Source organism: Tripterygium wilfordii, chromosome 3 (genome assembly GCF_013401445.1).
Source record: "Tripterygium wilfordii isolate XIE 37 chromosome 3, ASM1340144v1, whole genome shotgun sequence".
Taxonomy (NCBI): Eukaryota; Viridiplantae; Streptophyta; class Magnoliopsida; order Celastrales; family Celastraceae; genus Tripterygium; species Tripterygium wilfordii.
In genome coordinates this window covers 11,584,355-11,608,631 of record NC_052234.1, presented here as the reverse complement: position 1 = coordinate 11,608,631, position 24,277 = coordinate 11,584,355, and the positions used below count along the sequence as shown (strand labels likewise).

Genomic DNA, 24,277 nt, shown 5'->3' with positions numbered 1-24,277 from the left:
CATTTCCACTGACAATTCTTCATACAATTCTGTGAATTCACACAGCAAGAGCTCCTTAAAATCAAGACGTGTAGCTTTTATTCACTGCATTCAGTACAACAATTGCACAGAAAATTTGCTCCGTTGGCATTCCTTGAAATTATACTAACTTGCCCCAATGAGATCTAAAGAGTCAAGTGGAGGCTTCCTTTGCTCGTCTCCTTGTCTCATAATGCAGATACGCAAACCATTCCCAACTAAAACAGTCCCAGTTTGAGAAGACCAACACATCCATTTTCTACTCCCTTGAATGTCCTATCAATTGATCAATACAACCTTCGTTTCTCTCCATTATTCTCAAGATAAAATAAAGGAATGAAAATGACTCCTTCGAAGTCAAAACACTGTTTATCTCAAATTTTGTTCATAGTACTAAAAAGGAGGCACAAATGATTCAAAATTTTAGTAAAACCAAACTCTGTTATACTTTACACAACATATTCATGAATCCGATCAAAGAATTTCAACATAATAATTCATCGAGAAGAAATCCTAAGCATACATACCTGCGGCATTTGAAAGGTGTCTGGAACGTTAATCCTCGAGGCCGCAAATATCTACAAACAACGATAATCATTAAGTAATCAACAAACCTCATCTACGCATCCATTCACAGAGAGAGATTTGCCAATTAACCTTTCCAAATTTCTTCTGTAGCCTTCAGGATGTGCTTCCATGGATACGCCCGACTATGTAAGCCAACGAAGCAGTGTTGTGGGCGCAAATTCAACCAATGTAGGAGGGCAATTCGGAGAAGCGAGTCGATACGACTGCGAATTTCCGATCCTCGAACATAAATCCATTCTACGTCGTCGTTTTGCTACCTACTTGAGCCCCAAGTCACTCCGTTACAAAAGTCTCTCGAAGACGCTTAATCTATTGGTGGAAGATTCATTTTATTCCACAAATAACCCCCACCGCCATACCTTATTTACAAGCTCTACCAAAACCCCGTCACTTGTGAGATATAAAACCCCTCCCTGTCCACTTTTCTGGTACTCAATCGAAATCACCCATCGCAATTAGAAGAATTAAACGTTCGTAACGATCAGAGAGGAAGTCGCTGGAACCGTACGTAAGTTCGCGAGAATTCGTCGCAACATCGATGGGGACTTCTCCCGGGGTCTCCTTCCCGGTGGTTTTCTACGATGGCGAAACAGAGGCCGGCATCGGAGAGGTCGTCGTTTACCCTTCTCTCGATTTCAAGACGTTCCAGTCGATTTTGAGTCGTAAGATCGGTATCTCTTCTAACCAGTTCTCTACCTATCTCGCTGACAGCAAGAAACCACGCTCCAAGATTCCCATCACGGCTAAGGTCAATTTTGCGGCGGTTTCTCGCGAAAGGAACTGCTTCTTTCTTGTTGTTCTGAAGCGATCGAGGCGCGATAGGAGAAAGAACTATAACATTCAGAATGAAATCACCAACAAGAAGATGAACCCGCATGCTAATGTGATGCTATTAAGAAGAGACGGCAGCGTCAGCCCGGCGATTACGGATTTTGGCTCGCACATGGTTCTGGATCGGGTAGGGTATGAGAATCGGGTCAGGGAGCTCGAGATGGAGCGGGAAAGGTACTTGATGAATATGGGACTAGAGGGGTTGAGTCTTGGAAAGGAACACAGAGATTTGAACGGCGGTAGCCTTGGCAGTGAAGGTGGCCGCAAAGCAGTGTGTGAGGAGTGCGTGAAAGCGAAGGATATGGAACGTCAGGTCGGGTTTCATTGGTGTGTGTATGATGCTGTAACTTTTGGGTTCAGGTCGCCGGCTGGTCCAATTGCACGGCCCGTTAAAGGATCCGATTAAGGTTCGGTGCTTCCGTTCTCTTGACTATTAATACTAACGGAAGTAAAAGAACGTACCCACAGTAATTTATTGAGTGATGTTACAAGGGAGGAGGAGGGAATAGGGTTTGGTAATTTTGATTGTTCGATGAAACAGTGATGTGAACTGTTTTGGCCTTTTTCAGGGTTCTTATACAAGATTACAAGATGAGAAATTGCAGTGTGAAAATTGAGTTGAAGAGGAGAAAGGAATAGTAGGCTTGTAGGGTCTTTGGTGTAGCCGTCTCAGAATGTTGAAACGGTTTGGCATCAAAAGTGTGTCCAGCCTGAAATTTGGGGACGGGGACGGGGATGGAGTCCTGTTTGGGTTTTATATTTTGGGATTTTTTTTTTCTAGCTCGAAGTTGGTCATCACCTTATTCGAGAGTATGCCTTAACCACGAGAACCGGGTGGTTAACCGGGGTTGTGGGCTTTTTCCTTTTCCTTTGGTGTGCAATGTAATATCCATTGGAAAAGTTGCAATACAATTATCTAGTTTCTATTTGAGTTGGATTTTTTTTTTATTATTTTCTATTTCGCAAGGCTCCATTTTGGGAACCCGAAAAATAAAATGGAAAATTTTATAGTTAATGCAACAGCTTATATCTGGTCATCCTGGGCCATCTTTCAAAACCTAGGCTGGGCCGGGCCTTGGAAAAGCTACGTACTATCACGCGGGACCCGCCCACTGACCTAAAAGAGGGGCCTTCAACCAGATTAATGAGTACTTCATAACTACTTGATTTTTTGTCTTCTTCAGAGACGAAAATAGAAAGAAAAACAACGAGAAAGCTTCTCAAAATTCGGAAAAGCAGAGTCGCATTTTCATCTGAAGGTCCCAACAAGGGGATTGCATTCAATTCTATCGAGTCATAGGAAAACAGAACGAAAGATGGGGGTGCCTAGAGCAATGGAGGCTCTGAGCGAGAGAGCTGGATTCATAAGAGACTCGCTGCACAAGAGCCAGACCATCACCGATAATATGGTTTCCATTCTCGGCTCTTTTGATCACCGCCTCTCCGCTCTCGAGACGGCCATGCGTCCTACTCAGGTTTTCCAAAATTGGGGATTTCTTCCATTTCATTTTTCTGCACTGATCTTCCATTTTGTTTTCGAATTGAGGGAGGTTATGAGATCTAATGGTTTTCAATCATTCCGTTAATTTTTTATTTTCGTAGATAAGGACGCATTCTATTAGGAGAGCCCACGAGAATATTGATAAGACGTTAAAGGCTGCAGAGGTTATTTTGGCACAATTCGACCTCACACGAAAGGTATGCATTTCTTTTTGGTTCATATTTCACAGGAGAACAAATGGAGATAAAACAGAAGTTTAGAATCTGTAACTGCAAGTTTGGGGCTAATGGTCTCTGATCCCTTAGTCAAAGAGTTTATCAGTATGTTGATCCTATAATTTGAAGTTAAAATTTATTCCTCTACGATACTGCTATGAATTGGGTTTCAAGACATAATATAGAAAACATTCTGAAAACAGGGTTCTTCATTCTACGGTTTCTACCATCTGTGAAGCATGTCGGCAAACTTGTTTAAGGTTTTACCTATTTCATGCTTCCCAGATTATTACAATCATGGGACTCTCTCCTCTATTATGTGTACTATTTAGTAATTTCATCAATGATCACTCAATAGCAGTAAAAGTACAATGGATATTTTTTATCACTCGCATATATAAAGCTTCAGTGCCTGAATTTGTTACATCATTGCACAGAATCATGTGAGTCCCAATGCTATTTTTTTAACTGTCAAATATAGGCAGAGGCTAAGATTCTAAGAGGGCCACATGAGGACCTTGAAAGCTACTTGGAAGCAATAGATCAACTGAGAGCCAATGTTAAGTTTTTCAGCAGCAACAAAGGTTTTAAGAGTAGTGATGGAGTGCTTAACCATGCCAATAACTTACTTGCAAAAGCTATCTCAAAGCTAGAGGATGAGTTTAGACAGCTCTTGACAAATTACAGGTTTGTTTTTCATATATATGTCATGCTTTATTATTGTGGCTGAGAGCATTTGAGTTACTACTTCCTTCGATTTTTTTATGCATTGGTAAAATGTACCTCATTATTATACCTGTTTGATTACCGTACCTCCTGACTATATTTCACACATCTTTGGAGAATGGCACTGTTATGTTAGTTGGTTAGTTACTCTCTTATATCTCCATCTGCTTTAGAGTGTGTCCAGTGAATTTTCGTCACTCCACTTGGACCAATAAAGCAGAGGATAGATAGATCACAGATTTTAAGATTTAAAACCTCTGAAACAAGTAAAATGCAGGTATTCTTCTTGGAAATGCATTCGGTTTAATTCCAATAAGAAAGGTTCCATTTTAAGCTAAAAAATTCAAGTCATAAGAATATCTATTTCTTTGGAGCTCAAATTACGTTAGATTTATATTTCTTGATATTTAACAATATTTTGTAGTAGGATGCCCCCGGAGTTGGAATGTTTAACCGCTTTTGATACATTTCTTGGGGCTACATAATGATGTCATCAATGCATGCCTTTTAGTAAGTTTAATTCTTCTGAATTGCAGCAAGCCTGTGGAACCTGATCGTCTTTATGATTGCCTTCCCAACTCTTTACGACCATCATCCACCTCAAGTGGAGCGCAAGGTGACGCTGGCGGGAAGAGCCATTCTGAGCACCAGAAGAACTTAGAAACGGCTGTTTATACACCTCTAACTCTAATTCCTCCTCGGGTTCTGCCCTTGCTGCATGATTTAGCACAACAGATGGCTCAAGCTGGCCATCAACAGCAGCTATTTAGAATATACAGGTGTGTTTATTCATCTCCACCTAGTCTGATGCTGTGGGATTGCTATAGCCTATAGTTCTTGCGGTGATTATATCTTTCTAATCTTCGTCCTAGTTGATTCAGTAGAACTGCTTGTAGTGCTACATTTTTTAGTTATAATGCAATATTTGTCCTTGAAACCCTTCAAGAGGAGATATTTTCCTGAAAAAACATGCAATTGGAAGAGATTTAGTGCTCAACTGAATTTATTCTCGCAGCTATTTTTTTAGATGAGATGCATAGATTTGATACTCTTTAAACAGTATAATCTTGGTTTTTAACTCAAATAAACCATAAATTCTCCCTTTATTTTGACCATGCTGACTGGAAAAATTGGCATAAACAATATTCTTATGTTTTCAAATTAAAAAAATAAATGTATGACATATGATCCTCATTGGATACCTGAAAAAAAAAATGGAAGTGGAGGTACTGGAGTCTTTCGTCTTCTGTTGTAATTCGAAGGGTTGCGGGTCAATATTTTAATCCTATTACCTAGGCCAAATATCTTGCATTTTCTATTTAAAATTTCTTTTAGAATCTTTTAACTTTTAATGTTAATGGTATACAATCTACAAATGCTAGGGATACCCGTGCTTCAGTTTTGGAACTGAGCCTCAAGAAACTGGGTGTGGAGAGACTTAGCAAAGATGATCTTCAAAAAATGCAGTGGGAGGTTTTGGAGGCCAAAATTGGGAATTGGATACACTATATGCGGATTTCTGTAAGATTCACATGAAATTTATGTTGTTTGAGGTGATCCCTTTCCAACTACGCTACAATGATTGAAACAGGTCAAGCTGCTGTTTTCCGGGGAAAAGACAATCTGTGATCAAATACTTGATGGTGTTGATTCTCTGAGGGATCAGTGCTTTGCCGAAGTCACTGCAAACAGTGTGGCTGTGCTCCTTAGTTTTGGTGAGGCTATTGCCAAAAGCAAGAGGTCTCCTGAAAAATTATTTGTTCTATTGGACATGTATGAGATAATGCGAGAACTTCAATCAGAGGTATGGACTCTGCCACATTTCTTGTTCATTTATTTATGTTATCCATTTCAGAGTTTCTTCCATTATTTGGAGAGGTTAGTATTGATTGGACATGGATAAGACTGTGAACTTCTTTGCATGCACAGGGATAAGGCTGCGAACATCTTGCCCTACCCTAAAACACCGTCCATTGTAGGAGTCTTGCGCCTGAAAGTTATTTACCTTTTATATAGTTTACTTGAAATATTGAAGGGCAGACCAAATTTTTTCCTGACAGTTTCCAATTACGGAATGAAATGAGAAACAGTGATACTTGAATTTTTGGCATAAAAAGAATTTTTATTTCTGGATAGTACCCCACCTCTGTTTTTCTTGTGGAGTGTTCCTGGAGAACTTGAAAATTGGGGGTTTAATACTTTTATAAGTTAAACCCTTTTCTTTTTTCTTGACCAGTCCACACAAGCCTTTTCAATGGTTACATATTTGCATTCACATCAGTATTTGTTAAAAAGATAATCTTCTGTTGATGAATCTCGTTGACAATTGGTCCATCAGTAAGGTATCTTTTGATGATTCAAGGTCTTGTTTTCAGGATCAATTATGGTTTCTTAAAACATGAGGGAAGATGAATTTTGAACTCGTGAAAGTTAATATGTTAACTTTTGGAAAATGATTTCTTTAGTAAACCAATATATTAACAGTCAGTAGTCTCTACCTCCGGAAGAAATTATAAGAGATGACTTGGACTAGAATAATGGTGGAAGAAAATGACACATATACTACTAGACATCACCTTGTTGTTTTTATTACAAAATGATAAGGGAAGTTAGTCATGAAAAATTCTTCATAACTTCCTCTATGATGAAACTGATACCACTAAAATACTGTTTTCAAAGCTTTTACTAAATTGGTGGTGATGCAGATTGAATTACTATTTCAAAGCAAAGCTTGCCTTGAAATGAGAGAGTCTGCCTTGGGTTTAACAAGAAGGCTGGCTCAGACAGCACAAGAGACCTTTGGAGATTTCGAGGAAGCTGTCGAAAAAGATGCCACCAAAACTGCTGTCCTTGATGGAACTGTTCATCCTTTGACCAGCTATGTGATAAATTATGTGAAGTTTCTCTTTGAGTAAGTTAGAACTGGTTTATTTTCTGGTTCTGCAGTTGGTGGTTTGTCTTCTCTTTCCATGTTTTGTTTTCCAAACAATTATACTTGGTGCATTTGACAGTAAACATTATGCATCTGACAATTGATCATTCTTTACTCCTAGCTACCAATCAACATTGAAGCAACTCTTCCAAGAATTTGACCAAAATGATCCAGATGAACAGTTAGCAACTGTAACAACAAGGATTATGCATGCTCTGCAGAATAACTTGGATGGAAAATCCAAGCAGTACAAAGATCCTGCATTGACTCAGTTATTCCTTATGAACAACATTCACTATATAGTGAGATCTGTGCGAAGGTTGGTTTGTATCCTTCTTGTTTATTTTTCATCCTCTAAACATGCTAGTATGTTACTTTAAATATTTATTTACAGGTCTGAAGCAAAGGATTTATTGGGGGATGACTGGGTTCAAATACACAGAAGGATTGTGCAGCAGCATGCAAATCACTATAAGCGAGTTTCCTGGGCAAAGGTTTTGTTTCAAAATCACTTGGATTTCATCCGTAAATCTTGATGAAAGTACTGCTAAAATATACTAAAAATTTTATTTTATTGGTTTAGTTTTGTCGCTTTTAGGGATCTAAACTTAGCAGTTTGTCCATTATATTTGCAGATTCTGCAGTGTCTCACAGTTCAGGGACATGGGTCATCAGGTGGTAGTGCAATGGGAGGTGATGCCAGTGGCAGTGGACTCTCAAGAGCAATGGTGAAAGATAGGTTTAAAATGTTCAACGTTCAATTCGAGGAACTTCACCAAAAGCAATCTCAATGGACAGTACCAGACAGCGAGTTACGAGAGTCTTTGAGACTAGCTGTCGCGGAGATTCTCTTGCCTGCGTATCGATCTTTCAAGAAACGCTTCGGGCAAGTTCAGCTATAACTGTGACCTGTTATAGCTTTCGCTCTTTGTTCTTCTCCTTCTTCCTGTAATGGAACTTTGCTTCTTCACTCTTAATATTGTCAATGCTAATGCGTTTTTGATGTGTTACAGGCCTCTGATAGAGAATGGGAAGAACCCGCTGAAGTACATAAGATATTCACCAGAGGATCTGGATCATATGCTGAATGAATTCTTTGAGGGGAAGACTTGGAATGAACAGAAACGGTAAATATTTCTGGAAGGGCTAAGGTTGTTTTCTCTGAGATTTAGAAGTTCAATGTATGTACTTCATTGTAGGTGAGATTTATTGATCCTCCACGAGTCTTTCATTATTCAGCTTTTAACACCTGAAAAGGAGAAGGTTAATTGTAAACTTGAGTTGCATACACGTCTTCCTGATACTCGACTTGTCTTTTTTTCCCTTGAGAGATGAGGATGCCGTTGTTATTATTGGCATGTATGGGGTAGGGTGGAAAGGGGCCCTGGCCAGCTGGGCTGGGCTGGGCTCTCGCTAATCTGTTCTACAACTTAAGACAGCCAAAAGAATTAAAAGATAAAAGAAAAAAAGAAAGATAAATGGGCTTTAAATATCGTTACATCACCTTTGTTGGTGGGCCCACAGTAACCGTCTCAATAGTCAATACTCAGATATGGGCCGACGGGACCAACTTGTGGCCCACTAACAACCAACTAACAAAGTCCAAGACAGCTCCTCTTCTGCATCAGATGCAGTCCTTGTGTGGACTGTGGAAGACATGGTTCATGCAGAACCTTATATATAATCCGAGTTAATAAATAAAAAATAAAAAAAATCCCGAGGCTTTTCTCTCAACTCCCACTCTCTAGCGACTTAGCAAAATGCTTTTAGAGACAGAAGCAATCACACGGCTTATAATAATACTCTATTGATTAAGAAGCAAGAATTAGATAACACTCCAATTCTATTTACGTTGATCAAAGTCAATTGACATCCTTATATATCTTCCATAAATATTTTGTTTGTTTCAGACTTGGAAAACCACGGCACTGACTCTCAGCAGCTCTGCTTCAGTGATACCCAATTGGTGCAGGAGATTCCCTCAACTGACGACCTTGGCAATGTATGTCCTGCAATTGAGTTCATGCAAAAAAAAAACCCATCAATATGTGATGCAGCAAAGAATCCAATTATAATTCCATCATGAAGTAGGTAGTTGAACATGAGTTCCTCACCGATGCAAAATGATTAACGTCGCGGTGATGTGCCTCGTCAGCTCTTACAACCATGACAACATCTCGGAGGGTTGAGTCCTGTGATAAGCGCCAATAGTCAATGGCGATGGCAGGAGCAGGGACATTCTCAATATTCCCCTTGTCCATCTCCTTGAGAAACTCAGTGTACGAATAAATGGCTTCCTCCTCCAGATAACCCACCACTCGGTGTGCGAATTTGGGAGAGATGAGGTAGCCCATGAAGTAGGCATTGAAGAAAACACCTTGGACTGTAATCACCAGAACTCGCTCGTACCAATTGGGTTTGGCTACCTCCATAAATGTCATGAGGTGCATACGTTCATTCTCAGCCTCTTCCAGCAAAGCCTTGATCCAGCCGCCACTTTGCTCGAATCTTCTCAATGACTTGCAATGCAACAGCATCCCACCAACCATTCCTGGGACTGCAGCCACTGTTTCTAACATCATTGCCCGGCACCCATATCTTTTCTGCAATTCACAGGTGTAGTGAATCTTATATATATATAAGCCATGTATGCCCATAGTCGTTTAAGAACAACTTACCATTATTTTTTTAAGTATATCCAAATGATACAAAAGGCTGCATTAGACTACATTATATGAAAAGAAAAAATTGTTCATACCCTATTTGTCTGAAGGGCTTTGAGTTAAGACAAACAAATTGTTTCCAACAAATATCCAATATATTAGACATAAACACCCATATCTTTCTGAGATTCCTCTGTGAATAACATAAACAATCCAATTTCTTCTTCACAAGAGAAATGCATACCTTGAAGAAGAGGTCTGTAGGCCATCTGAGAGCCTTGACAGTCCAGAGAGCCATTCTATCCATGAAAGATGTTGGCGCGTGATGTTTCTTTAAATTAATCGATAAATCAGCCTTGTATGTCTCCCATGGCTGCCAATACAACATTCCAATACGATGACAACTTATATCAACACTAAATCATTGAAAAAAAATCACATCAGATAGAAACAATGCTACACAAGACAAGATCCAATACATATACATATATATGTACATACCCTGAAGCAGTTCCACCTCCATTCCGTACCATCCTCTTTAGTGATTTTCTTCGGCGGCACGCCCCAGTAACTTGAGATCTGCTTCTCGTCTTTTCCACCAGCGCCTCCTTTGGATCCAGCCAACGGTTGCTTCTTCTCCTTCTCCTTCTGGCCCTTCTCGCCCTTTTGACCCATACTGCTCCCGTTTCTTACTCCCAGAACTGGAGCCCTCGTCAAAAAGATCGCATTGCGTACATGAGCCTCGCAGCGAAGGTGACTGCCCCTACCGATCAGGATCGTAGAAGCCACTTCATTCGGTACCCTGCGAACAGTGGTGGTTGAGAAGGAACGTTGAACCACCGTGGCCAGCAAGGAACCGGACATTCTGTACCCGCCACGACTCATCATCGTGATATCGTGTCCACTAGTATTTCAGAGATCGAAAATCTTGGAGAGCGTTTATGGGCTCGTTTCTGCTTCCGAACCTCTCATGCGAAAGCGTTAGGGTTTTATACGGTCATGGAGTGAAATTGCTGATGATTGCAGAGATTGACAAGTGTTGTTAACTTACACTAATCAGAAACTGTGACCAGACGTTATAGTTGATGGACCGAGTCTAGTGTATCCTGTAACGAGTTTGCATTTACAATTATAGCCAGAGAAACCCTTGGGTCTGATGTGTCAATGGTCTGGTTCTCCCAGCCTGGAGTGCTGTGAAAGAAACAGTTTTTTGCACTTGCTCCGACTATCAAATTCTAAGAGGTGTTACTTGTGCACACTCTCCAAATTTCCGTAAATTATATTATCTCTCTTCTCCTCTCTCTTAGGTGGCACAATTTAATTGGGTGATTGGGTCCCACAACCTACACTATTCATCAACACTCCATACATTCCAACACTCTATACTCATTTTCTTTATTTTCTCTCTATTCCTTTTCATCATCTCTCTTTTATTTTTCATCACCTCTCTTTTCCTTTTCATCTTCTCTCTCTTTCTTTCAATCATCTCTCTCTTATTTTTCATCACATCTCTCTTACTTTTTCATCATCTCTCTTCACTATTCATCAATTACCACACACTTCAAAAACTTATCAAGAAAGTATCATCTCAAGTACTCATGGTGAACATCTAACGCGTAATTTATTAAAAAAGTATCATCTCAAGCACTTTAAAATCATCCCATTGTGGATGCTCTAAACACCTTAAGATAGAATTTAAACACCATCTCAGTATCAAATTCAGGCTGATTGCATGTGGGGCATTCAATACCCTATAGGTGATTGTGCCACAAATGGGGAGATGTTGCTGGAATCTTTACATTCCGCTGGTTTTGGAATACAGAGTTGAAGATAAAGAGAAGCAGCTACTTATGATCTAACCTACAAAAATGCCATTTGATCTTTAAGCTAGTGATCAGAGAAGTTTCTAATCCTCCTCCTCCCTTGATTCTCCATCAGAAACATACTGCAGATCTTCTTAATATCATTTAGTTCCCCCCTGCATATCTCAGTACAACCAAAGTAACCTCTGAAATGCTTTAGATTTAATCTCATTGACCATACCAGTTAATGGATTCTGCCTGCAAAGGGTGGCCTCATCTATGCAGAAAGTGCTCAGCTGATCTCAATTAATCACCTGAAGGTATCTTCCAGGAAATCTGTATTCCTCCAACAAAAACCAGCATCAGTTTCATTTGCATTGGCTTCATGACTTGTATTCTACAATAATCAGATGAATATACTGTCCAAAGACAATGCAAACATCCCTGAGTTGACACACCTACCCCGTTATCCTCCTTGGAACCGATGAAGTAATCACTGATTTGACTCTTCTAACTGTAAATTGAAGAATCCCAACTTCCAAGTCTCCGTTGGAGAAGAGATTCAATAGACAACTAACACATGCCAAGAAAATCAAGCAACATATACTATTGCATGGATTAGGAACAAGCACAAAACTTCAAAACAATTTTACATCAGAATCAATTGTAGACCAAAAGGTTCAAAAGATACCATTACATCCGTCAGCTTTCTTTATTCATAGCTTTTATACATCTTCAGATTTTAAAATACATAATATCGACTCTTAGCAGTTCAGTGATACCCAAGCGGAGCAGCAGACTCCCTCAACTCGCGACCCTGGTAATGTATGTCCTGCAATCAGATCCATTCAAAAGAAGATCGTCAATATCAAGTATAGTAAGGAAATCGATGACATCTTCAAGTAAATCCATCTGTGTTCCTTACCGATGCAAAGTGATTCACATCACGGTGATGAGCCTCGTCAGCCCTCACAACTGTCACAACATCTCGGAGGGTTGAATCTGCAGGCAAACGCCAGTAGTCAATGGCAATAGCAGGAGCAGGAACATTCTCAATGTTCCCCTTGTCCAACTCCTTAAGGAACTCAGTGTATGAGTGAATGGCTTCCTCCTCCAAATACCCCACCATTCGATGTGCAAACTTGGGAGAGATGAGGTAACCAAGGAAGTAGGCATTGAAGAAAACACCTTGGACAGTAAAAACCAGAGCTCTCTCGTACCACTTGGGCTTGGCTACTTCCATGAATGTCATGAGGTGCATGCGTTCATTCTCAGCTTCTTCCAGCAGAGCCTTGATCCAGCCCCCACTGTGCTCAAATCGCCTCAATGACTTGCAGTGCAGTAGCAACCCACCAACCATGCCCGGGACTGCTGCCACTGTTTCCAACATCATTGCCCGACACCCATATCTTCTCTGTAATTCACAATAGTAAACCCATATAAGCGATTTTTAAGCAATAGTCACAACTGCATGTATATGCAAAGATAAATTTCTTTACCAAACCAAGATTTATCCCAACGGAAATTTCATATTTTCCTTGAACATATAGTTCTACAGTGCTCAAGCCTTCCCTGTTCGGCTTTCAATATTCTTTCTTGCTTCTTTGCCCAACACATGCGTGTCAAAAGTCAAAACAACAAAACATCCAACTTTTTGGGGATGGCCCGTGATAATCAGAAGAAGATGCTTAATTTATATAAATTTTTTTCTTAATTTATTATTAAAAAGTAAATCAAATCATTTGTAAACTACTGTTATAATAAGATCAAATCATCTTAGGATGACCTCGTACAAAAACAAACAATCCGTACTAGCTATTAAAATAGTCCAAACAGTATGATTTCGTTTACAGAGACAGCCAAACAACTTTGGAAGAGAAAATTTTAAAAAACGATCAAATCAAATCAATCAATATCTTGGAAAGCCGAAGGAATACCTGGAAAAACAGATCAGTTGGCCATCTAAGAGACTTGACAGTCCAGAAGGCCATTTTGTCCAAGAACGTAGTTGGTACATGATGCTTCTGCAGATCGATTGACAAATCCGCCTTGTATGTCTCCCATGGCTGCCAATAAATCATTCACACAATACAAAGCAACGTAAATCAATGCTAGATTATTCAGAAGGAAAAAAAAGATAAAGTTAATTTGACCACAGAATCAAAACATCACGTTTCAAGACAATATCCGATAGATTTGGAACCTACCCTAAAGCAGTTCCACTTCCACTCCGTTCCATCCTCTTTTGAGATCTTTTCAGGCGGAATGCCCCAATAACTGATCTGCTTCTCATCCTTTCCACCAGGGGCTCCAGCGGATTCTGCCACCGGTTCTTTCTTCACCCGATCGGTCTTCTCACCCTGTAGAGCCATACTGCTCCCGTTTCTCAAGCCAAGAACTGGAGCCCTCGCCCAAAAGGTCACACTCCGTACAGGAGCCCCGGCCAAACCGTTCAGGATTCCCGATGCCGTTTGATGCGACACCGACCGAGCAGTGACAATTGAGAAATAGCGTTGGCCCAACGCCGACAACGATGAACCGGCCAATCTTGTTCCACCACGACTCATCATGGCGATGATCAGTAATGTATCAGATATCAAGATCCAGAGAAAAATCTGTAGCCGAAATCTTAGAAATCGATCGCAGAAATGTTAGCTTATTTGTTTTGTATGCTTCGTCACGCGGAGGGTATGAGGGTTTTAATACCTCCAGGGTTTAAATACGTTGCCAGTTAAAGAAAATGACAGGTAGTAGACCAATTAGAAAGGCCCATGGCGAAACGTTTGAAGTTTCTAGATCGATAGTCAGAGGGTATTTTAGTAAGCACAGCTGTAAAGATAAATATACATATGATGGTCTATTGGTCTGGCATTTCTTGGAGAACAAGTAGCAAGAGGCGGAGTATGCGTGGGGTCCAAGTCAAACTACTAGGAACGTGTCTCAATTTCCTACGCGACTTCGTCTCTGCCGCTAGAGAAATATATTTGTGGTTTGACAAAGTTGACCTTCGTCCTGCACTTTTGAGTTCTAAAGTAGAGAGCCAGAGGTTGGAAAATGGGCCTTGGAATTAAACAGGGTTTGAAATTCATACCAAGCCCAAGTAAAAATCGGATCATGGCCCAACTGAAAACCTGATCTTCAATATCGCCCATATTCCATAACCAAAACTTAAATCGCGCGGATAATACAATCTCAAGTCTTAGCAACATTATTAATTATGTATATTTTATTCTTTCATAGCATAACTTTCCACTAATTTTTTTTTTTATCAGACACTAATTAACTTTCTTTTAGTATAATAAAAAGTGATGACTTGTAAAATCTCACCTATCGGTTTCTCATTAAATGATTGCTCCGTTCGACAGGCGTCTCAGTTGATTAGACTTCGCATCAAGAGATTGCAGTTATATATCTAAACAAGTAGAAAATATGAACTACAGAGTCCAAGAGGTGTACTTCAGAGGACGCTCCGACGATCAAATTAGTTCAGTATACAATAGGGTTAGTGAGATAGCTCAATATCGAGAACTTTCTCTTTACCTAATAGTAAAAAGTGAAAAAGGTGAGAGTCTTACCTGAGTGGAGGTCTCTTTTATATGTATTTCGAAACATGGATAGCCCCTGATTACGGACGTGATTTCTCAGGGTGAATCCCCTGAGGAGCTCTTGTGGATCTTCCTGAGATCTTCTGCGAATCTTCTTGGGATCTTATTCCTGATCGGTTACAGCTTAACAGGTGCTCTTTGGTACCATGAGGTGTTTAGATTATCTAGGGCTCCCTAGATTATGCTGGTTTGGTAGTACCAAGGGGTAGGGACTGAAGTGACATCTGTTTCTCCGAAATGCTCCCCAGTCTGATATCTTCTCCGTCACTTTATAGTTTATATAGTGACACATGTAAGTGTCTTATTGGAACGGTATTTTGGTAAAGTATAGCATTTGTGGGTTTCATTTTGTACGATGCTAATGCTTTGAAATTATTAACTTTTATTATGGATGGCACAAATTATTTGCAACCCCACATAGAAAAGGATGAATGAACAAAAAAAAATAGGCATGGGAGCCTTGTAAATGCTGCTTGTTTACTTTGTAATATTGTCGGTTTCGCCCAAAAATCACCCGACAAATTGACAACCTTAACGCTATGCACGCGTTGCTACCAATGCCACTCCTATTTGGCTATCTTTCACTGCATCTCCTTTAATTCATCTCCAACAATCTCTCCTTCTCTTCCAATCTCCTCTCTCTCTCTCGGGATTCTAGAGTGAGAGAGAGAAACGACCAAAAACAAAAATCAATGGCATCGCAATCCGATCAAGATCAACCGAGGAAAGAATCCGGTAATTCATCCTCCTCCGATGTCAATCACAATCCATCAGGACAGTCTCCCGCAACTGTCTACCCACCAACGATGGGTTATCCGCCTGCAATGGGGTATCCGCCTGGACAACCTGGATACCCGTATCCAGGATACAATCAATACCACCACCACCACCAGCATCCGTACACGCAACCCCCGCCAGCCGCCTATTACAACCCTCAGGCAGCATATTACCAACAACAAGCAAAGAGCTCAGGCCTCGTTCGCGGAATTCTTTCAGCGATTATTCTAGTAGTTGTCCTCTCGTGTATGACCACTATCATTACCTCGCTCGTATTGCGCCCCCAAATTCCCGAATTCCGGCTCGAGACCTTCTCTGTCTCCAATTTCAGCACCAAACCGGGATTCACGGCCAATTGGGAGGGGAATTTTACAATCGAGAATCCGAATCACAAATTGAGAGTATATGGGGATCGAATCGAAAGCTTTGTGTTTTACAATCACGATGAAATTCTTGCTAGTTCTGATATGGCGCCGTTTAAGTTGGATACAGGAGAGAAGATGATGACGCAAACGAAGTTATCGGCGAACAATACGGATCATGGTGAGCTGGTGGTGGGGGTGGCAGTGGTGGATGATATGGCGGAGGAGCGAAGTGGGGGTTCAGTGAAATTCAGTTTGAGATTGATGGTTTGGTCTACGTTTAAATCTGGGTGGTGGACGAGACATATTGATATGAGAGTTTATTGTGAGGATTTGAAGGTGGTTTTTGATGGTGTTACTGGTAATGGGAAGTTAACGGATAACAAGCCTATGGATTGCACAGTACGTGTTTGATTTTCAAATAAAAAATAATAATAATGGATTTGGATTTTAGTTCTTAATGACCATAACAGTGCCATTTTTTATGTACACTTCGTTGCTAATAATATTTGTTAAGACGACAAGTCTTGGCGATGAATTGTATGAAATCTGGATTATTTAACAATGATTTTTTTGCAGAATTGACCAAGTTTAACAATGATTTTGAACTGCTTGGAGAATAGTGTTGACTGCAAATGGGAGCTCATAGAGGCAATACATATGCATGAATCAATATGGGCTTATATGAACATGGAAAACATCCAAATGGGCTGCCCAACGGCCCATATTTTGTAAGACGTAAAATATTTCCAAAATATAGATAGTGGGCTATCCATTGGGCCCAAGTCTTCTGCCAAGACCAAGGTCATAATATGGAAACTTTTTTATATTGGGCTTGAACTTGTACCTGTTGGGCTATTGCTTGGACACTAGGCTGTAGGCCCATACTTTAATATCCTCATAAAATTTGTCGTATCGCCTAAAAATTTGATAGTTACAATCCCACTAGCACTATGCCGTCCCTCAATTTCCCTCTCTATATAAAAATGCAGTTATTTCATCACTCGAGCAACCACTAAGATTAATTTTTTTTTAAAAGGTATCGCAAATTAAGATCTCAGCAATTGCTTTATATCAATTATTAGTTATAGAACCCAACACTCAACCAGAGATGTGCAGTACCAGTTAATGGAAATCTTATTTGGCAGCCTAGTCAATCGGGACTTCTAATTTTTCTTGGTAGCCTAGCTATCTATGCATGAAATAATGCATAAGCCGTGGACAATAATGTTAGGATATGATATACATAATGTGAAATACCTCAATTCAACTCGATAAGTTAATTTATTTGATTAAATGACAAAGTAACAAAGCTTAAAGAGACATGTCCATACCATATCATATTACCTTTTCGTTATTTCACTATCGATAGTTGGTGATTGTAACATCCAACGATCAATCTTTGCCCCCAACTTTCTCTACCCATACTAAATTATATGCCTTTTCTTTCATGACCTATAATTTTCTTTAACTTTTTTTGGTTTCGACTTTTCTGCTATGTTATTTCCCCGCTAGTAAGACTTCCCTGGCCCATGCTCTTTATTCCTTTCCATCTCACTTTCCGGGTTTTTGTCTCTTTCAGTGGCCCAATTCTCGTAGACAAGCAAAGGCCCATACTAAAGCGCGTGAACGATCCGCGACGAAGTTCTCAGTTGACGTGCCAAGCACGCGCCAGACCAAAACCAACCGGCAACTGAGACAGCATGATAAGGTTGCGTAGGTTGTTTGAGAATGTAAGAAAATCGGGGTGAAAATATAGGAATATTTGAGAGTTTCAAGGATGATCTCTTGCACTTGCAGGGGGTACTGGTCCTACTTTATGAATATAGCAGGATTTGGTATAAGAATCCGCCTAAACGTTTGTGAAAAGCAACTACTTTGTGGGATCATATATCCCTCTATAGTACTGTATATACCACATAAAAGGACAAAAGTGTCTTCACAGTCCTCATGTTAGGTATATCCTTGCCTTACCTTTTACTTTCTCTTTCTGAGAATCAAAAATATGATTTCCTTCCAAGGGTCTTCGCATGCCTTCTTCATATAAGGACTATATGAGTTAGTACCTTAATACGTATTTCTAGAAGTGGATGTCTATCATAAATCATACGAAAATGACATGTAGTCCAATCAGTTTGGTAGCCCATGGGAACCCAATAGATTTATTTCATTGATTTAATCAATGGAATATCTTTATTTAACTCTTTTATCTCATAATTTATTGTCTAAAATTTATTATTTTAATATAGATTTCATTGTTTTTTAAAGCACATTCTAGAATTCATTTTTTAGTTTTAAATTGATTATTTTTTGAAATTCCACTTAAATAAACAATGGAATTAAGATTTTACCGATAAAACTTATCGACAATGGATCTTATTATAAAGAGCTTTATGCATTGATTCTGAATATGTATTTTTTTTAAAAAAAAATCTAACATGCATTTTTAGAGTTAAAACGATTTAAAATTTAGTTTAAGAGATTTGGGCTCTCATGAGCTACCACTATATGGGCTATCTAGCAATTTTGTAAATTATAATGAGAAAACTACTTTTGTTTTGTTTACCTACCATCGACGTATTCTTGTGGTGTGCTCATTTAGTCGTTGATTTAATTTGTTTGGTAGCTTTAATCTTTATTTCATTGGTTACTACCACTATAGTCCCCTAGCTATTTTAATAGTCTACTTTTATATACTATATTAGTGTGTGTGTATATATATATATATATATTACTATGAGCAATACTTTGTGGTCACACATTAATGGGTTTTGATCCAATTTATCGTATCGTTGGGTGAGAAACATCTATGTTTGCGAAAATGACCACCCAAGTTTAGATCCATATCGAATGTCTAAAAAATAATATTGTATGATTTTTTTCTCCATTACCAAAATTTGTTTTGTTTGGTAACTCCAAACCTTAATGGGAAATGGGTAATGCTTGTTTGGAAGGACTAAATGTGAGTGAAAATTGAATTTGGACAAACAAACTAAATATAGTAGAGAGCCCAACCCCATCACATGGGCATAGTTTGAAATTTCGAAGCAAACATTGTTTGACTACTCTTTGAACGATCGATAGAGTACTCGGTTAGAGACTAATCAATGAAATCAAGGTGGGCAGAGGGTGTGAACATATTAATTGATCCATCTATATGTTTTGGAAAGTTTGCATGCTTTTAAACTCTTTCAAGTGTTTATTAACACTTCTTTCTCCTCTTTATTACCTTTAAATACCATATCAAAGAAAGGGAGGAAACACACCAAAAACAAAAAAAAAAAAAGCAAAAAAAGCACAAGCTTTCATTTTCTAGGATCTCATACACTTCTTTATAACTCAAGTAAACATCCACAATTTGAAATTTGAATTATATAATAAGGATATTTAAAGGAAAAAAGATTCAATGTTTCCTTGTGCGTTAGGTTAGGCTTTTCAGTTTTGGCTGCAAGCAGATGGTCATATAGATTTTAAGCTTCTCCTTGCATATTCTGGAAGAAAAAGTCGGTGGATGAGTTGGTGGCTTCTCTCTGTCAGGACAGGTAGGCAAGTAGTGGGGCCTCAGTGCAGTATCTAGAAGAAACGTGTCGCCATGAGCTTTCTCATCCAATCAGCATCGGACGGTGGTAAACGCTCTTAAAACATTTTTTAAACACGTAAATTATTATTATTATTATTGTATGTTCTTCAACTATTATATATATTTAAAAAAACAGGAAAAAAAAAGGCATAATAATAAGGCAGGGCTAATGGCGCAAAAGTGGTTTATCTTTTACAATCAATTGACATCCCAAACACATCCAGCTTGCGTTCATTGTATGTTTTATTTGCTAAATTTTCTTCCGTATTTGGCCTATTTGTCTTTCTAATTAGTTTCCATTTGACAAAAATCGCTCGGCCGCCCCCTTTTTTGACTCAAGGGTAATATCGTCTTTTAACTTCTCTACTAAATTATTGCAACAGCACTATGTAGAGATGGTTGCAAGATACATGTACTGGAGCAGGTTGTGAGCTTATTTAGACCAATCTTATCTTTGATAAAACAGTACCCCGATTTAACCATACCATGATTTCGACAATATACTACACCTTATAACTCATAAAAAAAGGAGACATATTAGAGTGTTAGACTGGATTTTGTTCTGCTGTCGGGTGAAAAACTTATGTAAAAATAAATTTATATGATGTCGTTCTAGGTTGAAAAATGATGTACGATTATCAATATTCATCGAGTAACTATTATTGTTTGTTGAGTTAATATATGATGGTAATTTGGTCATCGAAAGTCAGCTAATGAAGCTAAAACAGCATCACTTTCCTTATGAAAGACTCTAGTGATCACACATCAAGCACCCTCACCCTTCCACCGTCCAAATATATCTCAAAAGAAGACCATCACACCCACAATATAACGCGTTCGCCGCAAGGCACGGTCACAAAAGCAGAGCCCTCTCCATCTCTCTCTTTGTCTCAAAAACAACTAATTTCATAGTATTCATTCACTCTCCTCTCAAACTTCTTTCACTATGTCGGCAAAAGACTGTGGCAGCCATGGCAAAAAGCGCCAAAAAATCTGGCGTCGAATTTTCTGGGGAATTCTAATCTTCCTCTTCATCGTTCTGGTCACAATCCTTATCGTTTGGGCCGTTCTCCAGCCCAAAAAGCCCAAATTCATCATCCAAGACATCACCGTTTACGCCTTCAATGCTTCCATTCCAAATTTCATTACCTCCAATTTCCAAGTCACCATATCCTCTCGAAATCCTAACGATGAAATCGGAATCTACTATGATAGGATGAGCATCTATGCTTCCTACCGTAACCAGCAAATCACTCTCCGCACCTCCATACCTCCGGAGTACGAGGGCGACAAGGAGACCAACGTGTGGTCTCCTTTCATTTACGGTAATTCCGTACCTGTAGCTCCGTACAACTCCGTCACACTGAGTCAGGACCAGTCCACAGGCTCTGTCGCGCTGATCATCAAGATTGATGGACGGGTAAGATTCAAAGTTGGAACGTTTACAACCGGAAGATATCGTCTCCACGTGAAGTGTCCAGCGTTTATTCAGTTCGGGAGCCAGACTTCGGGGGTCGTTGTCGGTGACAACGCCGTCAAGTACCAGATGCTCACCAGTTGCAGCGTGAGTGTTTGACCACCTCTGGCGGAGCAGATCATCAGTATCAAAGAAGATGGGCTGACGGCGTTATGTGTGTGCCAAGTTGTTCTCTTCTTCTTCTAACGCCGTTAGTTTTTAATTTTAATTTTTTTTAATAAGTGTCTACAATTTCTGTCTTATAGGTACAAGGTGATAAATATTAAAAATTATAAAATTGTACATTTTGCTACAACAATAAATTGAAAAAAAAAATCATATTAGACGACGAATGGCAAAATTACGATTTCTTATGCAAGTTGTAATAATTTTATTGCATATTTATAAATAAAATTTGGAATTGATAATTTATTTCCAATAAATAGCAATCCACTATCAAGTGGAAGTTGCCGCGTCGTTGTCTATCATTTTTTATAATGAAAAAGTTTATATGATCGATGATGTTCACTATCCTTTTACTTTATATTTATTTCTCTTATTTTTCAGTCCGCTCATCCCCTATATCATCAAAACATATATACACACATATGTATATATCAATTAAGTTAGTTAATTATGTGGTGTGGTGCACCTAATTCCAACCTAGCAAGAATATAAATTGTCATTTTCCGAGTGTTTTACCTTTTGTTTTAAATGTTGAGATGAATTCACATAATTCATATGAAATCACGTGCATTCATCTTAATATTTGAAATAGTTAGTATAAAAAATATTACATAAGCGAAAAACTAATAAATTGCAGTAGACATGTAGTAGGAGGAGTCTGAATTGTTTGGGGGTGTGGTTGAGATGGGTTCAATCTTTCACATGGTTGAGTGGTGGTCCTTTTCACCCACACCCATTACCTACAAATTAATAATGGCGTGACAGAATTGTTAGGAACATTTCTCTCATTGGTCCTTATCTTCCTTTAGTTTAGTCACAATTATATAAATCCATCAAGTCCACGCACATGCAAGCTTGGTAAACAAGTGGCAAATTCACATTATACTATTATATATTGGGACCCAATAGAGTGCTAACTGCTAAGTAAAGAGTGGCTGGCTAATCATGGTCAAATCAAACAAAGTGACTCCAATACCCAATTCCATCCATCATACATGGTGATGCTTGTAATACGAAACCCTCCATACAAAGGATTTGGGTTACACAATTTCTTAAAATTTACAAGTCACATTTAATGTTGGAAAAGGGGTACAAATTTTAAAAATGACAAAAACAAAAATATGGTGTGATGTAACATATCTCTAAAATTATTAAATTCAAATTGTAGACTCTACAATTTTATACGAATTGCGGAGCCCCCAAATCCCCATACAAACCCTGCATATGCATTTTTTTTATTCTACTCCAAAATCATAAATTAAATTGCAACGTTAATATAATTTGGGTTTGGGCACCAAGAATGAAAGTGACAAACTTAAAGATGGGCTCATACTCATAGTTACAAGGAGGCCCAAAACATGAATAGGCCTTTTGTTGGCCGAGTTGAACAAATAATTTATCGCTGAACTAATGGCCATATTTTCATTCTCTACCACCCGGGCCTTCCGTTTTCCCCACACACACACTGTAATGGGGATGCCAAATTGCCACGCCCAGTCGGGGAATTGGGCTTTTCTGTATGGAGTATTGAGCTGGACACCATTGCACTGTATAACGTGTCTATTCAAATATGAATAGTTGACGTGGGCCCATTGCCGTTATTATATTAATGGGTAATATTTTCATCGGCCATGTTGTAATGTTTGGGCCTCTCTCATTAAAACCGATTAATTATTAGGCTCATTCATACTCGGATCCTTTTCAGTCAGTTTTTTCTAACACAGGTTGTCTGGTTGCCAAAAAAATAATCCCAAAAGAAGAGGAGGAACCATCTTTCCTTTGACTGACGTCTAGATGAAGCCTTCTTGTTGTACTTATACCCATTCATATGAAAAAACCTTGAGGAACGCTTTGAAAAGTCTACTGTCTTGCACTTTCATTGGAAGTTTCCATGTAGATATTGCTTGAGCTTGAGGCTGTTCATACTTCATACACCTCTTCAGCTCCCAGTGAGAAAACAAGTGCATAATAAAATAAAACAAAACAAAACAGCCGCGTCAATTTGACAAAGCCGCTCTCCCCAGTCGTTCCTTACCCAACTCCACCTTTCTCGCTCACAATTCATCACCCTCTCTCCTATTAATACACCCATAATCCTCTCACCGTTTATTTCTAAGATTCTAGCATTCGTCGGCCAAGTGCGCTCCAAGTGTTCGATCAATTGTCTCAACCACCTGCAACAACTCCTCTGTCTATTTGTTTCGAACTTCGAAGCCTTATTCCGATGGCAGATAAAAATCAACCCCCGCAAACCTACCACCGTCCGGGACGTCGCTCTAGCTGCGGCTGTTGTTGCTTTCTGAGTCTCCTCCTCAAAATCATAATTTCAATCATCGTCATTATTGGCATTGCACTCTTAATATTCTGGCTGGTAGTCCGACCAAATAGGGTCAAATTCCACCTGTCTGACGTCAGACTCAACGAATTCAACTACACCAACAACACAACGCAGCACTTCGACCTTGCAGTGAACATCACAATTCGCAACCCCAACAGAAGGATCAAAATCTACTACGATGCGATCGAGGCCAGAGCTGTGTACGATAACCGGATTGTGGGTAGCGAATTCATGCCAAAGTTCTTGCAAGGCCACAAGAGTACTAATGTTTTAAGCCCCCATTACAAAGGCAACAAGACAATGTTATTGACTCCTTCTGAGGTGGAATTTCAAAATAAAGAGAAGGCAAATGGGCTTTACAGTTTCAATTTGGATCTGTATTTGAGGGTAAGGCTCAGGTTGGGAGACATCGTTACAGGTTCTTTTAAGCCTGTCGTCAAGTGTGATTTTAAGGTGAACTCTGGTGATGGAAGATTGGCTGGCGGGGATGGGACGGTCAAGTGCGATGTTGATTACTTCTGATCACTTCTTTGATCGAGTCTTGGGCCCTTTTTTTTCCTGCTTTTTGTTCTTATATATATTTTTTCATTCTTTTTTTTTTCTCTTCATGTTGTTATGGTCGTCTACAGATTTTATTATATGTTCATGGCTTTGTTTGATGTGAAATAAATAAATAAATTGTGGACGGTGATATTCA

The 24,277-nt window shown here is 39.2% G+C and overlaps 7 protein-coding genes across 8 annotated transcripts; 5 read left to right on the top strand and 2 right to left on the bottom strand.

Annotated features, from left to right (window-relative positions):
• The first annotated feature begins 676 nt into the window (after positions 1-676).
• On the top strand, positions 677-2,746 carry LOC119990308. 2 transcript variants are annotated; one of them, XM_038836168.1, is made up of 2 exons: positions 677-1,844; positions 2,622-2,746. In XM_038836168.1, the coding sequence occupies exon 1, from the start codon at positions 1,145-1,147 to the stop codon at positions 1,841-1,843; it is 699 nt and encodes a 232-aa protein (XP_038692096.1). In that variant the 5' UTR covers positions 677-1,144; the 3' UTR covers position 1,844; positions 2,622-2,746. The 2 variants fall into 2 exon arrangements, with proteins under 2 accessions (XP_038692096.1, XP_038692086.1); XM_038836158.1 differs by lacking the exon at positions 2,622-2,746 and adding an exon at positions 2,007-2,368.
• Positions 2,720-8,148, top strand: LOC119990264 (exocyst complex component EXO70A1-like). The gene is made up of 11 exons (XM_038836146.1): positions 2,720-2,912; positions 3,040-3,135; positions 3,635-3,840; positions 4,416-4,658; positions 5,262-5,400; positions 5,471-5,683; positions 6,585-6,790; positions 6,933-7,130; positions 7,206-7,305; positions 7,447-7,697; positions 7,825-8,148. Exons 1-11 carry the CDS (start codon positions 2,754-2,756, stop codon positions 7,940-7,942), a joined length of 1,929 nt encoding a protein of 642 aa, XP_038692074.1. The 5' UTR covers positions 2,720-2,753; the 3' UTR covers positions 7,943-8,148.
• Positions 8,149-8,442: 294 nt separating this feature from the next.
• On the bottom strand, positions 8,443-10,839 carry LOC119995277 (ubiquinol oxidase 2, mitochondrial-like). The gene is made up of 4 exons (XM_038841734.1): positions 9,976-10,839; positions 9,719-9,847; positions 8,926-9,414; positions 8,443-8,820 (listed from the first exon to the last, which is right to left on the bottom strand). The coding sequence occupies exons 1-4, from the start codon at positions 10,360-10,362 to the stop codon at positions 8,761-8,763; spliced, it is 1,065 nt and encodes a 354-aa protein (XP_038697662.1). The 5' UTR covers positions 10,363-10,839; the 3' UTR covers positions 8,443-8,760.
• A 1,018-nt stretch (positions 10,840-11,857) lies between these two features.
• On the bottom strand, positions 11,858-13,982 carry LOC119984151 (ubiquinol oxidase 2, mitochondrial-like). The gene is made up of 4 exons (XM_038827975.1): positions 13,484-13,982; positions 13,214-13,342; positions 12,202-12,690; positions 11,858-12,108 (listed from the first exon to the last, which is right to left on the bottom strand). Exons 1-4 carry the CDS (start codon positions 13,844-13,846, stop codon positions 12,049-12,051), a joined length of 1,041 nt encoding a protein of 346 aa, XP_038683903.1. The 5' UTR covers positions 13,847-13,982; the 3' UTR covers positions 11,858-12,048.
• A 1,301-nt stretch (positions 13,983-15,283) lies between these two features.
• Positions 15,284-16,481, top strand: LOC119995257 (NDR1/HIN1-like protein 10). The gene has a single exon (XM_038841710.1). The coding sequence runs from the start codon at positions 15,574-15,576 to the stop codon at positions 16,432-16,434; it is 861 nt and encodes a 286-aa protein (XP_038697638.1). The 5' UTR covers positions 15,284-15,573; the 3' UTR covers positions 16,435-16,481.
• Positions 16,482-20,368: 3,887 nt separating this feature from the next.
• On the top strand, positions 20,369-21,499 carry LOC119995698 (NDR1/HIN1-like protein 1). The gene has a single exon (XM_038842203.1). The coding sequence runs from the start codon at positions 20,547-20,549 to the stop codon at positions 21,174-21,176; it is 630 nt and encodes a 209-aa protein (XP_038698131.1). The 5' UTR covers positions 20,369-20,546; the 3' UTR covers positions 21,177-21,499.
• Positions 21,500-23,260: 1,761 nt separating this feature from the next.
• Positions 23,261-24,277, top strand: LOC119986568 (NDR1/HIN1-like protein 10). Its single transcript, XM_038831185.1, has one exon. The coding sequence runs from the start codon at positions 23,467-23,469 to the stop codon at positions 24,100-24,102; it is 636 nt and encodes a 211-aa protein (XP_038687113.1). The 5' UTR covers positions 23,261-23,466; the 3' UTR covers positions 24,103-24,277.

Excerpts from the sequence above, each read along its gene's own strand:
- LOC119990308 (XM_038836168.1), top strand. The coding sequence starts at position 1,145 with ATGGGGACTTCTCCCGGGGTCTCCTTCCCGGTGGTTTTCTACGATGGC.
- LOC119990264 (XM_038836146.1), top strand. The coding sequence starts at position 2,754 with ATGGGGGTGCCTAGAGCAATGGAGGCTCTGAGCGAGAGAGCTGGATTC. Across the intron at positions 5,401-5,470 it reads TACACTATATGCGGATTTCT|GTCAAGCTGCTGTTTTCCGG; the intron begins GTAAGATTCACA and ends TGATTGAAACAG. Across the intron at positions 7,131-7,205 it reads ATAGTGAGATCTGTGCGAAG|GTCTGAAGCAAAGGATTTAT; the intron begins GTTGGTTTGTAT and ends ATTTATTTACAG.
- LOC119995277 (XM_038841734.1), bottom strand. The coding sequence starts at position 10,362 with ATGATGAGTCGTGGCGGGTACAGAATGTCCGGTTCCTTGCTGGCCACG. Across the intron at positions 9,415-9,718 it reads CTACAGACCTCTTCTTCAAG|AAAAGATATGGGTGCCGGGC; the intron begins GTATGCATTTCT and ends TGTGAATTGCAG. Across the intron at positions 8,821-8,925 it reads ACGTTAATCATTTTGCATCG|GACATACATTGCCAAGGTCG; the intron begins GTGAGGAACTCA and ends ACTCAATTGCAG.
- LOC119984151 (XM_038827975.1), bottom strand. The coding sequence starts at position 13,846 with ATGATGAGTCGTGGTGGAACAAGATTGGCCGGTTCATCGTTGTCGGCG. Across the intron at positions 13,343-13,483 it reads GGAAGTGGAACTGCTTTAGG|CCATGGGAGACATACAAGGC; the intron begins GTAGGTTCCAAA and ends ATTTATTGGCAG. Across the intron at positions 12,109-12,201 it reads ATGTGAATCACTTTGCATCG|GACATACATTACCAGGGTCG; the intron begins GTAAGGAACACA and ends ATCTGATTGCAG.
- LOC119995257 (XM_038841710.1), top strand. The coding sequence starts at position 15,574 with ATGGCATCGCAATCCGATCAAGATCAACCGAGGAAAGAATCCGGTAAT.
- LOC119995698 (XM_038842203.1), top strand. The coding sequence starts at position 20,547 with ATGTCGGCAAAAGACTGTGGCAGCCATGGCAAAAAGCGCCAAAAAATC.
- LOC119986568 (XM_038831185.1), top strand. The coding sequence starts at position 23,467 with ATGGCAGATAAAAATCAACCCCCGCAAACCTACCACCGTCCGGGACGT.